This window comes from Schistocerca americana, chromosome 1 (genome assembly GCF_021461395.2).
Source record: "Schistocerca americana isolate TAMUIC-IGC-003095 chromosome 1, iqSchAmer2.1, whole genome shotgun sequence".
NCBI classification, from domain to species: domain Eukaryota; kingdom Metazoa; phylum Arthropoda; class Insecta; order Orthoptera; family Acrididae; genus Schistocerca; species Schistocerca americana.
Window position 1 is genome coordinate 654,558,456 of NC_060119.1, and position 17,584 is coordinate 654,576,039.

The window sequence follows — 17,584 nt, forward strand, 5'->3', positions numbered from 1 at the left end:
GACAGGCAACAAAGCAAATTTTAAGTCTAATCTAAAATCATTTCTCCTGATAACTCCTTCCATTCCATCGATGAATTCCTAGATGATAGTAATAAAAAAATAAAAAATAAATGTATTTAAGTGTAGTTGCATGAGTAGGAATAAAATGATAATGTGATCATTAATGTTAATAATAATGTATACATATCCTGTAAACTATCAACATTTCAATAAAAGAATTGTTCAAATGATCTCTGAAACTAAGTAATTAATGACCTAGCTTTTTGTTTCATGAATACGTTCATTCATACGCTTAGGTGGCGCGGCTGCTGGATGGCTGGCAGACAGCGCCGCATGTAGACGACACGTGTAATTGCGCGGCGGCACTTTGAATGTTCGGCAAGTCACAACAGGTACTACTACTACTTTTTCGTGCAAAAAATTTAACCACTGTAAACTATTGAACATGTTACATTTATCACAAACCATTTTTGTTTCTGTCTCAAAGTAAGGTTTTTAAAGATTTTGATGTTAATAACAACTCTCATTGATCAATGTCAGAAGAGTGGATCTTCCAGTATAATGCTCATATAACCTAGTTATTTACTGATGTACAAGCATAACTACTTTTTGCAACTTATTGTGGATTTGTGTGCATGTAATCAGATTGAAACACAGGTACCAATAACAGGGTATTTCAAATTTTCATTTCCTAAGTATAAAACTTCCTCCAATCCCGATAAGTAGAAATTTTTTCACCCAGTCTAGTAAGGCAATAATTATGTTAAAGGTTTAAAATTAACATTAAGTGCTTCCTCTCACAGTGCTATACAATCTGAAAGTTGTGCTGAGTCAGATATTGGCTGTGAAAGGTTCTCAGTCAAAACAAAGAGGATAATACTGATGTTTGCATAGTAATTGATCTAAGATTATGCAACAAATATTTGCAGTAGTCAACAATGTACTTTTATTTGATGTAAAAAATATGTACTCTTTATTACATTTCAAACACAATATATTTTTTTAAAAAACAAACTTCAAAAAGTGCAAATGCTAATGTACAAAAGCACCAGTAGAAAAATTGAGTTTGGTCATTTGTTTTCAGTGGAGGCATACAACTGCCAATCTCGGAGATAAATTAATAATGGCTACAGAAATGCAACACAGCAAAAAATAAAAATGCACTCTGGCAAGAGCAATTTCGGTACTCCAAATGTTTATGTAATTATGACTATCTTGGTCAACAGTCTGATTTTGCCAAGAAACAAACATGATAGCATTTGAAATGAAACAAAATGCAATTGATGAACTTCATAACCATGACAATCATGTTAATAACAGTGCATCCTCATCACAAGAAAAGAAACTAATCAAGTTTAATAAATTATCCACGCTGCATAAGCAACATTCAAACTGGCAATACAGACTCAGGCATGTCTGATCAGGGACCACACCATTATTCCTTGATGTTCATTAATTATAAAGGATGTATCATCATCTTTAATCTCAGTAAACCCTCCAATTTTGATTTGCAATAGTCCACTATCATGGCAGTTACCACTGACTTAGATAGCTTTCTTCTAGGCTGTTGTAAACTTGGAGATTTTTGTTCATCCTGGAAAAAGGAAATCAAACTTAAGCACACACCACAGAATGCTTATAAAATGAAATGAGAAAATACAAATTGGAATTAATTATAATAGCAATTTTAACAAGATGGGAAAACCATAAAGTTTAATAGAAATCAGCCTGATATCCATGTACTTCTAGCTGCTAACGAAGTACTTTTCCAGCGAATAGTATACTTATGGCAGTTACATAAAACTCTTAGTTCAGAGCTGTAGGAAGGCCTCAAAGAAATTTTCCACCTCCACCACTCTAAAAATTGTCCAAAACATTGGTACATTTGTCATCTGTGATCAAAACTTGATTCCATCTTTGTTATTTGTGAATGAAGCAAGAGTCAAGTCTATAACTGCTACAAGCTGTGTCTGGGCACAAGCATAATGATAGGCAGCTGTTGGATCAGCCTGATTTTGATCCTTTCAAAAGGAAAATTAATGCAGAACATTTTAAAAATTATGAGACAGAATTTCTGACCAGTGCTTAACTTACAGAGGACGAAATATTCAGTACTACTGATAAGTGAGCAACTGCACCCTAACTTTCTAAACTACTAGTTCCTCAGGGAAGAAAGAGTGATGAGTCATTAATTAGTTAGTTATTGGTATGTTCCATGGATCATAATCGCACCTCTCACTGTTGTTTTACTCCCTCCTCCACCACACACTTGTATCTGTGAATGTCATTGTTGTTTTCCAACTCATACTTATCATTGGCAACAAACCTCATAAGAGTGTAAATGCATCATGAGACTTGTCAGTATGCCCAACAGTATGAAGAGCAATCTACAAAAGGTTCTTGAATGGACACTGCATGTCATCCATATTACATGCTTCTTTGCAACAAGGTTTAAAAGGAAGGACCTTAGTGGGATTTACCTGACTCTTTCCTTTTTAAAGTTCTCAGCCTAACACTCCCTTGTCCCTGGGAAAGGAACTTATAGTTCAAAAAACCAGGATAGTGTTGCGTACTTTCACATCGTCCTATCAGGTGTACTAAATTTTTCACCTCCTGAGCGCAAGAAGTTCTGTCTCATGTATTTTAAATTTTGATGTTGTGAGCTGAAGCTGCTGAACCACCCCCTGAAAACAGTGGCATCATAATCAGATATGCTCTGATAGTGGTAGTAGTGCCACACTCACTGGCATTCAACAATGAAGAAGAAGATTACGATTTAGTGTCCCACTGATGATACCTGAGCAGCATGACCCAAGGAGAAAGAGTCTGAAGGTTGCATAAAGTTTTAAAGGAACAGTTATGTAAAACAAGAATGGAGCAATGGAAACAGTTTGTGAAGGCTAACTTAGAAACTGATCCCTGGGATGTACCATATAAAACAGTCTGCAAGAAAATACACTCACCAATAGTCTTATCCACGCTCAAAAGGAATGATGGGATGGTTAACAGAAAGTAGGGAACAGTCAGCTGCCATGCTAATGAAAACACTACTTCCTGACAATGGGGAAGAAGGCGAGACAGATGACCAGTGTAGGTTATGAAAAATATTATGGGAAGACCACAGAAAGAATAAACTTGTGTACCCCTTCACACAAGAAGAAATAAGGCAAATAATTTTAAGACCGAAAAAGAAAAAATCTCCAGGGCCAGACAGATCCTTGCTAAGCAACAAACCAAAATTTGTCAATGTTGTGTATATTTTGCCACAAACAGTACAATCAGGTGATAGTAAAGTAGAAACAACATAAATAATACAGAACAAAATCAACTGCAACACACTTGACGATAGATAAAATTTTTTTTTTTTTGTTTTTTTCCAACTTAATGGATTTACATACACACTTCAACATCTGGTGTGAGGTGCAACCACCACTGGCAAGCAACATAGGCCTGACAAATGATGATGCATGCTGCGAATGATGCCATTAATCTCATGTTGAGGCAGTAACGCCCATTCTTCCTACAGCCCTGCTCAGAAGTCTTTGAGAGTGGCTGATGGATGCTGGCGTGATGCAACTCCTGTCCCTAGTGCATCCCAGATGTGCTCTATTGGATTCAAATCGGGAGAGCGAGCAGGCCACACCATGCATGCAATATCTTCCATTTCCAAGAACATCAACCACGCGTGCTCTATGAGGTCAACCACGCGTGCTCTATGAGGTCGAGTATTATCATTCCGAAGTCTGGGCGCACGACAGCAAGGTCTTCAGCGCCCGTTCAGTAACATAGGGAGACGGGTGTCAAGAAAAATCCCAGAACAGGAATATAAAACGGAACATAAAACATGGGTAACAATCGTTGAAAAATATGTGCTCATCCACACTGAAGCGTGGGATGAAGCAGGGTGTCAACAGTAAAACATGGACAACACAGGAAGAACATGATAGAGGGAGCTAACACTCCACACCGAAGCGTGGGATGAAGCAGGGTGTCAACAGTAAAACATGGACAACACAGGAAGAAAATGATAGAGGGAGCTAAAACAATGTAGCAGATGGAAGTGGCTGGCTGACCACAAGGAAAAAAGGGGAGGAGTCAGCCACTCTGCAATACACTAAAACCTCCAGCCTAAAAGTTTAGGCCAGAGTCCAGACACGTCACAAAACTTAAAAACCCCAGACACACACATCTCATCATTAGCTAAAACAGAAGGCAGATCCCCATCAACTTGTGCTTCTGCCCATGCATCACAGTATAAAATGCAGTCTTTTAAAATGTGCCGGACAGAGAGGTGCACACCACAAGCATCACAAAACGGAGGATCCTCCCGCCGTAATAAAAAGCTATGTGTGAGAGGACAGTGCCCGATCCGAAGACGTGTGAGGGCCACCTCTTCCCGCCTGAGCAACCGGCAGGAGGAACGCCACGGCCGAGTGGTTGACTTTACCAACCGCAGTTTATTGGCCGTCACCGCCAGCCATTCGTCCTCCCACAACTCCATGCACTTCCTGTGGAGTGCAGCAATGACCGACTGCAAGGGGATAAGACACTGGACCACATCCTGCTCTCTGCAGGCCTCCTTGGCAGCCCGATCGGCCTGTTCATTGCCCCATATGCCGACATGACCAGGCACCCAGCAGAAGGATACCTCTTTACCCCACCGTTGGAGCAAGTACAGTTGGTCATATATCAGCTGGACCATCTACTCCGTCGGGTATAGGTTCTGCAGTGAATGTGAGGCACTAAGAGAATCGGAGCAGAGAAGAAATCGATCGCCCCGAACACGATGCATCAGCTCCAGTGCCTTCAGGATCGCGTGGAGCTCCGCTGCGAAAACGGTATATTCAGCAGGGAGGCGAATCCGGGTAACATGATCAGGGAACACCACAGAACAGCCAAGGAAATTCTCCTGTTTGGAGCCATCTGTGTAAACGACATTGAAACAATGATGCACATCTAAAATGTTAAAAAACAGTGACTGGAATGTAAAATCTGGCGTGCCATCCTTCTTAAAACGAGTCAAATCTAAAATAAGTTTGGGTCTCCGGAGGAGCCAAGTTGGAGATCTGCTCCAACCGCGACGTAAAACACGAAGACCAGCCATAGACATCGCAGCGAGGCAATCCTGTGCGCGAATCCCATAGGGCTGCGTCGCACGTTGCCGGTTATGAAATAACCGTGCCAGAGGAGGCTGAGCAACTGTATGGTACAAAGGTGTATATGGCGTGGACAAAGTTTTATACGCCTGGCGTACCGTAAGTAGCCGTCGCCGCATATGAAGTGGCGGTTCACCTGCCTCTGCACAGAGGCTTGGTATGGGGCTAGTTCGGAATGCCCCATGCCAGTTTCTGTGAAGTATTAAGGCGGTACCGCTGTGCCCTTACAGTTCTCTCTTTCTGATGTTACACATGGTCGGCCCCACCCTGATCTTCGGAATAGTTTCGATCTCCATAAACTGTCACCAAATCTGAAAAACAGTAGAATGATCCACATTCAGCCACCAAGCCACATCAGTTTGTCACTGTCCTGCTCCCATTCTTCCCCTGGCCCTCCACTGTAGGGAGCCTGGTAGGCGTCTTTTCTGTGCCATACTGCACCGTCTGTGCTGTGTACACAATGATTGTGGATGTGGGACTACCCAGCAAAGACTGTCCCATTTAATGTGTGGTTGTCTGTTGACCGAAATGGCATCTTTCATGCAGGACATAATCGTACGGTGTGAATTGTGAATTAGACACAGTACAGGGAAATAGTGGTTTGTTGCTTTAATTTTGGACACCAGTGTAATACAATCCCTATGTGATGTATCAGATAGTTACTTGCATGAACCGTACAAGTCTCTCTTGCAAGGAGGGGTCCCTGCACCGTTGAAGAGTACTGAAGCGGCAATAATCAGTAAAGAGCAAGATAAGGGTCCAGTGATATTTAAATTCTTTAGACCAATCTGTCTTTTGAATGTTCCCAGTAAGATGTTTGAAAAGCTATTAGACAAATAATGATTGATATTGCTGGCGCATTCGTTAACTTACAGTAGCAGTCTTTCTTTGGTCACCTTAGAGATTTAGTGTGATCAGAAGCAGTGTACAACTGCCTGAGAGACTACTGCCACAGGCGACATGATTCGTAACACTCCCAAGAAAGAGTGCAACAAAGACAATAATGAAAGGCTATCTGTAGGGATGAGTTTGTGGTACAGAGTTTTGAGATTTAGCACTGGAACCCATACTATGGAAGTTACATAACAGTGGACTGGTAGCATGTGTAAATGATGTGCTGTTCACTGTAGGTGGTGACTCCAGAAGAATTATAGAAGACAAATGTAATGTGACACTCCACGATCTCTAAGGCTGGTGTCTAAGTGTTACATTATCACTAGCATCTCACAAGACAGCATACCTCCTGCTGAAAGGAAACCTAGTAAGAAACTCTAAAATAAACTAAGGGTATTTCTGGATGAATGTTATAACTCTGCACTTCATATAGAGGAAGCAGGCAGAGAGGGTACAAACATGATTAATAAAATTAAACCACTGCAAATAGGCAATATTGGCTTCCCTTGAGAAAAATCATACTGCCAATCTACATAAGCATCAGTCATAGAATATAGTGCATATATTGCAGCTAGTGAAGCCAAACTCGTTGGCGAGAAGAGTTCAACAAGGAGTGCTACTACGGTAACAGGTGCCTACTGCCCTTACCCCGACTGATGCTTTGTTACTAATTCTATGCCCACTGGGCTTGGAAATCAGAAAAAAAGCGAGCACTTCAATGATTAAAGAAAGAGAACCAAATGGAAGTACGAAAGGTGCTTGGAACTGAGTCCAATTCGAAAAAGGCAATAAAAGATTGCATATTACAACTGTGGCAAAGTGAATGGGACACTTGCAGGCATGGGCAGGAAAACATACAAATTTCTCCCTAACATCAGGGAAATATTAAAAATGAGGTTTTTTAGCCAGTCAAGTGGATTGATACATTACCTGGCTGGCCGTGGCCTATGCTACGCATGTAAACAAAATCAGAAGACAAATGAATGATAGCTGTGCTTGCGGCTGTGTGGGCATCTTTGACGATACTGCAGCCACAGTATGCAGGAAGGCCAAGGAAGACTTCATGAGGTATTCAACCATAAGTCAGCAAGCTGCCATTCAGGCTAAACAACATATTCTGCAGATGGAGACAAGGTAATTGAGGTCTGCGACTACCAAATGAAATAATGTTTCAAGAATTCACACTGCATTGGTGCAAGTTATTAAGGAAGTGTGGCATGGTGCCTGACACTCAAGGAATCTAGCAGGCAATGGCTGTTGACAGGGGTAGTATGAGGACAGATCCAGTAGCAAAAACAACCATCTACAAGTTGAATGCACCAAAATAAATGAACAAAAAAGAGAAAAAATTCTGTAGTGCTTATAGTAGTACTAGTAGTTGGGTGACTGGTTAAGGGTTTTACTGTAGTTTTTTAGTAGTACAAGCAGTTGTATTTTACAAATTAAGTATCAGAAATAATTTATTACTATTCATGGAAATGTGGTTTGTGTGGCCTATTTTAGCTTTTCAGATAATAGGCCATATAATGGTAAGACAGAGATTTAGGAGCCAGGTCTTAAATTGTAAGACATTTCCAGGGGCAGATGTGGACTCTGACCACAATCCATTGGTTATGAACTGTAGATTAAAACTGAAGAAACTACAAAAAGGTGCTAATTTAAGGAGATGGGACCTGGATAAACTAACTAAACCAGAGGTTGTAGAGAGTTTCAGGGAGAGCATAAGGGAACAATTGACAGGGATGGGGGAAAGAAATACAGTAGAAGAAGAATGGGTAGCTCTGAGGGATGAAGTAGTGAAGGCAGCAGACGATCAAGTAGGTAAAAAGACGAGGGCTAATAGAAATCCTTGGGTAACAGAAGAAATATTGAATTTAACTGATGAAAGGAGAAAATATAAAAATGCAGTAAGTGAAACAGGCAAAAAGGAATACAAACGTTTCAAAAATGAGATTGACAGGAAGTGCAAAATGGCTAAGCAGGGATGGCTAGAGGACAAATGTAAGGATGTAGAGGCTTATCTCACGAGGGGTAAGATAGATACTGTATACAGGAAAATTAAAGAGACCTTTGGAGGAAAAAGAACCACTTGTATGAATATCAATTAGATGGAAACCCAGTTCTAAGCAAAGAAGGGAAAGCAGAAAGGTGGAAGGAGTATATACAGGGTCTATACGGTGGTGATATTTTTGAGGACAATATTATGGAAGAGGATGTAGATGAAGATGAAATGGGAAATATGATACTGCATGAAGAGTTTGAAAGAGCACTAAAGACCCGAGTCAAAACAAGGCCCCGGGAGTAGACAACATTCCATTAGAACCACTGACAGCCTTGGGAGAGCCAGTCCTGACAAAACTCTACCATCTGGTGAGCAAGATGTATGTGACAGGCGAAATTCCCTCAGACTATGTAATAATTCCAATCACAAAGAGAGCGGGTGTTGGCAGATGTGAAAATTACCGAACTATCAGTTTAATAAGTCACAGCTGCAAAATACTAACGCGAATTCTTTACAGACGAATGGAAAAACTGGTAGAAGCAGACCTCGGGGAAGATCAGTTTGGATTCCGTAGAAATGTTTGAACACGTGAGGCAATACTAACCTTACGACTTATCTTAGAAGAAAGATTAAGAAAAGGCAAACCTACGTTTCTAGCATTTGTAGACTTAGAGAAAGCTTTTGACAATGTTAACTGGAATACTCTCTTTCAAATTCTGAAGGTGGCAGGTGTAAAATACAGGGATCGAAAGGCTATTTACAATTTGTACAGAAACCAGATGGCAGTTATAAGAGTCGAGGGGCATGAAAGGGAAGCAGTGGTTGGGAAGGGAGTGAGACAGGGTTGTAGCCTCTCCCCGATGTTATTCATTCTTTATATTGAGCAAGCAGTAAAGGAAACAAAAGAAAAATTCGGAGTAGGTATTAAAATTCATGGAGAAGAAATAAAAACTTTGAGGTTCGCCGATGACATTGTAATTCTGTCAGAGACAGCAAAGGACTTGGAAGAGCAGTTGAATGGAATGGACAGTGTCTTGAACGGAGGATATAAGATGAACATCAACAAAAACAAAACGAGGATAATGGAATGTAGTCAAATTAAATCGGGTGATGCTGAGGGAATTAGATTAGGAAATGAGACGCTTAAAGTAGTAAAGGAGTTTTGCCATTTAGGGAGTAAAATAACTGATGATTGTCGAAGTAGAGAGGATATAAAATGTAGACTGGCTATGGCTAGTAAAGCATTTCTGAAAAAGAGAAATTTGTTAATGTTGAATATAGATTTAAGTGTCATAAAGTTATTTCTGAAAGTATTTGTATGGAGTGTAGCCATGTATGGAAGTGAAACATGGACGATAACTAGTTTGGACAAGAAGAGAATAGAAGCTTTCGAAATGTGGTGCTACAGAAGAACGCTGAAGATTAGATGGGTAGATCACATAACTAATGAGGAGGTATTGAATAGAATTGGGGAGAAGAGGAGTTTGTGGTTCAACTTGACAAAAGGAAGGGACTGGTTGGTAGGACATGTTTTGAGGCATCAAGGGATCACAAATTTAGCACTGGAGGGCAGCGTGGAGGGTAAAAATCGTAGAGGGAGACCAAGAGATGAATACACTAAGCAGATTCAGAAGGATGTAGGTTGCAGTAAGTACTGGGAGATGAAGAAGCTTGCACAGGATAGAGTAGCATGGAGAGCTACATCAAACCAGTCTCAGGACTGAAGACCACAACAACAACAACAACAGGCCATAATTATGAAGAACAAATAAATACAAACTGATTCAGGCAAACTTCAGCTGCATCGTGGTAGATGCTATAAAAAACCAAAGTGCATCATATAGATTCCCATGGTTGGCAACAGGATGAAATTTGCTTCTCAGTCACTGCTCCCCTCCCAGCAACCATCCTTGCTCTCAGCCAGGCTGAGCTTGAGCAATTGTGAAAAACAGTCTGCAATATCTTCTAGCGTGAAGGTCATATGTAACAACATGAAGTAATACATAAATAAAAGATCATAATTACGATTCAGTCCCATTCTCAAACTTTCACTTCTCCCACAATCTAGTTACATCTGTCGACACTATCTCCATGACTGGTCTTACCGCTGTAATTTATTACCACAAAATCAACTACAGTCAGTTTGTAATTTATTCCCTGTATTAGATATTTTATTCTGGATTAATTTTACTTCTTGTTTCAACTGTATATCACCATCATGTTCTAGAGCTGGTAACATTTTTACCCAGTATTCTAATATGTGAACAGCAGCCAAATTTCTCATTTCCAATCCACTTAGTAAACCATTACAGTCTCTCGTAATCAAATGAAATGCTGGTCAGGGTTCTGAATCAACTCATTTGTTCGAAGGACATTTCCATTTTTTAATGTTTTTGTATATGATATCCATACATGTTTGAGAACATTCATTGCAAACCTATACAAATACAACAAAAGTTTGTAAGATAGAATTTGATGATATTTCCTCCTGTGTTCCACAAAATTGTCAAATTTTGATCAGAACAATAGACTGTTGCAGTACCTAGTTCATCGTTTCTCACGTCTCTTGTACTAGTGCCGTGCAAGTCAGTGACACGTGAAGCAATGTCAACACTGTATCAAGTGCTTCAGCATATCAGTAAATCTCGAGCCTGTTGGAAAGTGTATTATTTGCTGAGCCCTGCCCTTTCAAATATTTCAAAATAAATCTGCAATGACCTCAATAGAAAAAGCTTCATCTCCAAATGTAAAGATGATCCCTGCAAATGTAAGGCTCCCCCTATATACCCTATTAAACAATATAAAAACCTTGACCTCAGCACCAATAGTTTAATCTACAAACAAAGGACGACCCCATATTTTTCAAATGACAAATCTGGGAAAAAACGTCATCTTATAATAGGGTAAACCAAGTCATATCGCAAAGTCAGTTGTATTCTTTTTGCAACACCATAAAACACTGTTGAGAAATTCTTTTATGCACTTGCTTTTAGTCAGTGTTTAACAAATGCTGCATTCATCTGCACAAAGCTTTGTCATACCTGATTCTTAATATAAAATGTTCTGTACTCTTTCATATGATGCAGACAAATGGTGGTGTTTGTGTTTCGTAACCTTTAACTGCCAATCATCCAAGACTAGGGCTATATTTAACACTTTCTTGATGTTTTCATCAGTGGTTGTGGCTTTGGGAGAACCCCGAACTATGGATAATGATGTTGGTTTGTGTTCCATGTCCATTTTATTGTCCAATACATTCATTTACCTCACAAGTTCAAAGAGTTTACAGCTGAGTACCTCACTGCTTTCTGTGCCTCTCTGAGGCTGAGTGATGGATAAAGGAAATTATTTCTCCAGCTAGTATAATGGAAACGAAGTCCCATGCTTCTTGGCAGAACGTAGGGGAATGATGCGGGAGACCCGCACCGCCATACTAGGCAAGGTCCTAATGGAAGTAGTTTGCCGTTCCCTTCCTCTGACCGTAATGGGGATGAATGATGATGATTAAGACGTCACAACACCACCTAGTCATCTTGGGGCATGTGAAAATCCCTGACCCCGCCAGGAATCGGACCCAGGACCCCGTGCTTGAGAAGCGAGAACGTTACCGCTAGACCACAAGCTGCAGACAGCAAGTATTATATTTGTTAATATTACTGTTGTTTTCAAACTGAGATTAAGTGTTAGCAACAAACTTCACAAAAGTAAATATACAATGAGGCTGTTGTCAGAATGTCCAACAGCTTGAAGAGCTGTCCACAAGAGGTCCTTAGAACATACTTTTGTGCAAGAAACACTTTTTCCACAGTGATTAGTTACAAAAGAATAAGATGCCATAAGACATTAGTGAATAAAGATAGTGTGGAACAATGGAATAGTATAGCAAGTAAGTACAAGCGTAAAAATCTTGTTAAGAACCCACGGACACAGCTGGGTGGGCTGCATCTGCCAGCCACGCAACAAACAGATGGAAAATGCAACTATAACAAGGCTAAATGTAGTAACTTCACATAGAAATGTCATAAGAACATTTTCCAGGATGCAAACTTTGCACAAAGGGATGCTGTGAAACCCTGAGGCTAAACAAAGTCGAGAGAACTGACGGGCTCAAAAAACAAGAGCACATTCAGTCACCTAGTGTGTGTGTGTGTGTGTGTGTGTGTGTGTGTGTGTGTGTGTGTGTGTGGAGGGCAGCAGCACATTATTGCTTTCTATAAAACCTACAGCCTCCTCAAGCTCATTCCCAGGGTCACACCATTCCATCTGCATTACAGATACTGATGGAAGTCTAGCTCTATTAAATTGCAAGATGTTCTGGTGAATCCAACAACTGTCTACAAGCTTCCGCCCACTTGGAGAACACTGCTGCAAATTAACAGCCGTACGGTTGTGGAGGAGACTTCTGACCCTGCTGGTACAATGGTGACTCACTGAGGATGGGGAGTCGGGTCCATGGATGAAGAGCTAATCTGCCCGTCTGCAAGTTCAGAGAAGGCACGAGATGCCTGTGTCAACACTACTGTGGTAGTACAAATACCGCCTTATTGGCTGTATGCTGGGACTGCCACTTGGGCTGTCCATGTTGCTGCTGGATCTTCCACCTACATGCCATCCCTGGCGCCACAGACATGCAGATTTCTGGAGCTGAGCCTTAGTGCAGCTTAACTCATTGGGAATGTTGAGGCTCTGTCAGATGCCCATAGCCACGCCACACTGTAGGGATGCACAAGTTCCTATGATGGGTCCAAATCACTGACCATAGGCAATGCAGGACCTGTGCTGAAGTTCCTCGTCGGGCAATGAAGTGCCATCTCACTCTTTCAAGCAGTGTGGACTCAGCACGGTCATTGCTGGCTAACACCAGGAAAAAAAGTGGAGTGATCAAATACTTTCACCAACAAATAACTTAATTGAATGTGTTTTATCAATTCCCCAGTGGTCTACAAAATCACTCAGCCCCTTCTCCTCTCTATCTCCTGATAATACGACCCTTGCTCAGGTCATAACAACAGGAAAAGTAAGTCAATTTCATGAAATTTTCTTTTCCAAAATCTGATATTATCTGTAACGCATAAATTGGAAAGCTTAGACACTTAAGATGATGGGACTTACTGTACAAGTTCTTTATCAATATATCATACAAGTAAAAGTTCGTAATAATTTGTTCCATTTATTGATTTATCCTTATTTATTATTTTTAATGGTGTGGTCACCCATGTGCACTCGGGTGCTGGAATTACTCCATTAGCCTTCATTATTCTACTTGTGTTGTCACCAAAAGTAACTATTTTTGCTTCCTATATGTATGATGGAAGATCATTTATATATGACAAGAACAAGAACAAGAACAGAACAGACCAGACCCAATATCGATCCCTGTCATACACTTGTAGTGATTACACTCCATTCTGAATATGCTGTTTCATTTTGAACACTTGCCAAGTTTCCCAATACAACACTTTGCATCCTTTTAGTTAAACAGGGTGCACACTGATTACCAGCAAAATATCTGATATCATAATATTTTAGCTTCTGTGTTAAGAATACTAGGAACTACACTATCAAATGCTTTTAACATGTCACAAAGAATACCACTTGGCAATATTTTGTGATTTAAATTTTGTACTATCTGATTGGTGAATTGTAAAATGGCATGTACTGTGGGCAGATCCTTTTGAAATCCAAACAAAGACTGACTGACAATCTTATTTTGAGAGAATGAGACAACGAATGAGCCTTGGGTGGTGGTGCAGGTGGTGTGTTGGGGCTTATGGGCGCTCAACATCGAGGTCATCAGCGCGCTGACACACATTAAAAGGAACAAATGTGGACAGACCTAAGAAAACTAAAGCACACACTCAAAGAAAGCAGGAAAAGAAGGAAAATGCTACATAAGAAAGTAAAACCTAAGGAAAGGGGAAACATAGCAACAAGAATGTCACAGGAAATTGTTATTGGCTGGCCACTTACATAAAATATGGGCGAGCTTGTCACACAGTGAGAAATTAAAATCCTCTCCCTAAAATCTTTGTAAAAACATTTGACAGGGCACAGAACTTTAAAACTTTAACCACATTCGTCCGAGTGTTGCCCAAAAGAGATGGCAGGTCCGCTGGCAAGTCAGCCGCGACCCGCTGGTCAGAAAATAAAACGCAATCCAATAAAACGTGGCGCACAGTGACCTGGACGCCGTAAGCACCACACATTGGAGGGTCCTCTCGCCGGAGCAGGAAGCCATGCGTCATAGGGCTGTGGCCTATTCGAAGCCGAGTGAGGAGAACCTCGTCCCGTCGATGGGGCTGAAAGGAAGTACACCACACACGCGTTGTGGGCTTGACTATACGGAGCTTATTGTCAGTCACTTCCAGCCACTCATCCTCCCACTGACGCATGACCCGTGAGCTCAACAGCGAGGTGAGTGCGTGCAAGGGGATAGCACACTGAGATACTTGTGGGGCAAGACATGCCTCCTTGGCTGCGAGATCTGCCCTTTCATTCCCAGCAATGCCAACATGCCCTGGAACCCAGCAGAAAGCTACAACCTTCCCCAGTCGCTGTAGTCTGAGGAGGGCATCCTGGATGGTCTGGACAATTTTGTCTGCCAGATACAAACGTTGCAATGAGTGAAGGGCACTGAGTGAATTGGAACAGACAAGAAATTTAGGAGAGGAAGAATGTCTCATGTGCTCCAGTGCCGCAAGATCGCAAACAATTCTGCATCAAAGACAGTAAAAGTCTGAGGCAGTCGGACCTTGAGGACACGATCCGGAAAAACAACTGAGCAACCAACAGAATCCCCTTGTTTCGACCCATCCGTAAAAACAGCTACATAGTCGTGGTGCTCAGATAAAATGGCAGAAAATGCTGCATTAAAAACGGTGGCAGGAGAGCAATCTCTCTTGTACTGCAATAAATCTAAAATCACTCCGGGCCTCTTCAGTAACCAGGGTGGCAGGCAGTTAAAGCCTTGGATTTGGGGTTGTACAAACTCCACACCGAGGGACTCTAGTACACGTTGCACACGGATCCCAAACGGCAACGTAGCCCGGGGACGGCGGGAAAAAAGGCGGTCCAGAGGTGGATGGACAACAAGATGGTGAGCAGGCGATCTGGGAGCTGCAAGAAACTTACAAGCCTGGCGCACCAGCAGGAGCTGCCGGCGGATGGTAAGTGGCGGTTCGCCAGACTCAGCACAGAGGCTGGGTACGGGACTGGTCCGATAAGCACCTGTGGCCAGTCGGATCCCAGCATGGTGAACAGCGTCAAGGATCCGCAAATAAGATGGCCTCGCTGACCCATATACTGTGCACCCATAGTCCAGCCGTGAACACACAAAAGCTCCATAAAACTGAAGGAGACGCGCCCTGTCCGCGCCCCAAGATCTGTGGCTGAGGCACTTGAGGATGTTCAGTGCCTTCAGCGTTCTGGCTTTCAAGTCACGTAGGTGTGGCAGCCATGACAACCTGGAGTCAAAAATTATGCCCAGAAACCGTACTGTGTCTCTAAAACGTAGGACAGTATCCCCCATATGCAAGGCAGGCAAAGTAAAAAGATGACGAGTACGATTAAAATGAACACAAACACACTTATCGGCAGAAAACCGAAAACCCGTCTTTGCAGCCCACTCCTCTAACCGCCGCACTGTTAGCTGCAGCTGACGGCTCACGGTTGCAACACTGGAGGAGGAACAGAAAACAGCAAAGTCGTGTCACAAATAAGGAGCACTGTACTGGACTCCTCACTGTAGACGTTATACTGTTGATGGTTATGGCAAAGAGGGTAACGCTTGAAACACTGCCCTGGGGGACACCGTTCTCTTGCTCAAATTAATATCTATGTATCATTTCTTGTAAAGAGGTCTGACAATATCATATTTTAGTCTGTCAGTCTGCCACTATTTATCGCCCATGATGGTGATGTATTGCATATGTGACTGAATAAGAAAGGGATTTTAGTACTTTGTATGAGACATTATCAACTTGAGAGTTTTTGGTACTGACCAGTTTATTACATTCTCAATTTCTTTGTCAGAGTAATTGGGTTTACCTATATGTACGAGGGCGGTTCAGAAAGTAACCTCCGATTGGTCACAGTGCGGGTTGTGGGGGGAGTAGCGATGCCATCTGTGCGTTCACGCACTCAACAGGTCAGTCGGCATCAAGCCGTGGTCGAGTGAACGTCGTACCTGCGCTAGTTTAGTTTTTGTGGCAGTTTGAAATGTGTGCTGCAATAGAAAACCCCGTCAAATGTGAAGTGCATGCTGTCATAAGGTTTTTTACAGCCAAAGGATATTCTGCAGCAGCTATTCATCGTGAGCTTTGTGCCGTGTACGGACCAAGAGTTATGAGTGAAGGAGTTGTCCGTGAATGGGTACGTTTATTTAAAAGTGGACGAGAAAACGTTCATGATGAAGAGAGGAGTGGTAGACCATCATTGGTGACTGACGAACTCGTTCAGACAGTTGATGCAAAAGTTCGTGAAAATCGACGTTTCTCAATGTCGGAGTTGTCTACTGGTTTTCCACAGATTTCTAAGACTCTCTTGTACGAGATAGTGACAGTAAGATTGGGTTACCGTAAGTTCTGTGCACGATGGATGCCCAAAATTCTTACCGACCACCACAAAACTCAAAGAATGGCCTCTGCATTAGACTTTCTGTCACGTTATGAGGACGAAGGAGAACCATTGTTAAACAGAATCGTGACCGGTGACGAAACCTGGATTAAGTACGTGAACCCTGAGACAAAAGAACAATCAAAGATGTGAGCACATTCAAATTCACCTACCAAACCAAGAAAAGCCTCGCAAGATTTTTCTGCCAGAAAACTGATGGCAACGGTGTTTTGGGATGCCAAAGGGGTGTTGTTGGTTGAATTCATGGAACGTGGTATGACCATTAATCAAGACGTGTACTGTGAAACAATAAAAAAGTTACGATGGGCTATACAGAACAAACGCCGTGGTATGCTGACTTCCGGTATCGTTTTTTTGCACGATAACGCCCGTCCTCACTCTGCTCGCAGAACAACGGCCCTTCTTGAGTCCTTCAAGTGGGACGTTATCAACCATCCACCTTACAGCCCAGACCTGGCGCCAAGTGATTATCACCTCTTCATGCATTTGAAGAAATGGCTCGGGTCACAGCGGTTTGATGACGACGAAGAGCTCAAAGATGCGGTCACAGGCTGGCTCCAGGCACAAGCGGGTGATTTTTATGCAGAAGGAATTTCAAAGCTTGTGAAGAGATACGATAAGTGCCTCAATCGCTATGGAGACTATGTAGAAAGATAGTGCAAAGATGTAGTTGTAAGATGTATATATTAAAATATTTTTATTTAACTTGGTGTATTTGTTTAAATCAACCGGAGGTTACTTTCTGAACGGCCCTCGTATAAGACACCGCTCCTTGCATGTATTCTATTGCCTTATTAACTGTCCATGCCAATCTTCTGAGTTCAATAAAGTGATTATTAAATATGTAGGTTACCATTTATTCTTTGACTATTTTTTTTTTACTACCAAAGTCCTCACA

General features: G+C 41.8%; 1 protein-coding gene across 2 annotated transcripts in view; it reads right to left on the minus strand.

The window, feature by feature from the left end:
- Nucleotides 1-922: 922 nt before the first annotated feature.
- The window catches only part of LOC124608216 (uncharacterized protein C05D11.1-like), a 135,369-nt gene continuing 118,707 nt past the window's right edge, over nucleotides 923-17,584 (minus strand). For both annotated transcript variants that reach the window (XM_047139968.1, XM_047139969.1), the window contains one exon: nucleotides 923-1,594. In XM_047139968.1, the coding sequence (XP_046995924.1) occupies nucleotides 1,534-1,594 (61 nt within the window). In that variant the 3' untranslated portion in view covers nucleotides 923-1,533. The remainder of the gene's footprint in view (nucleotides 1,595-17,584) is intronic.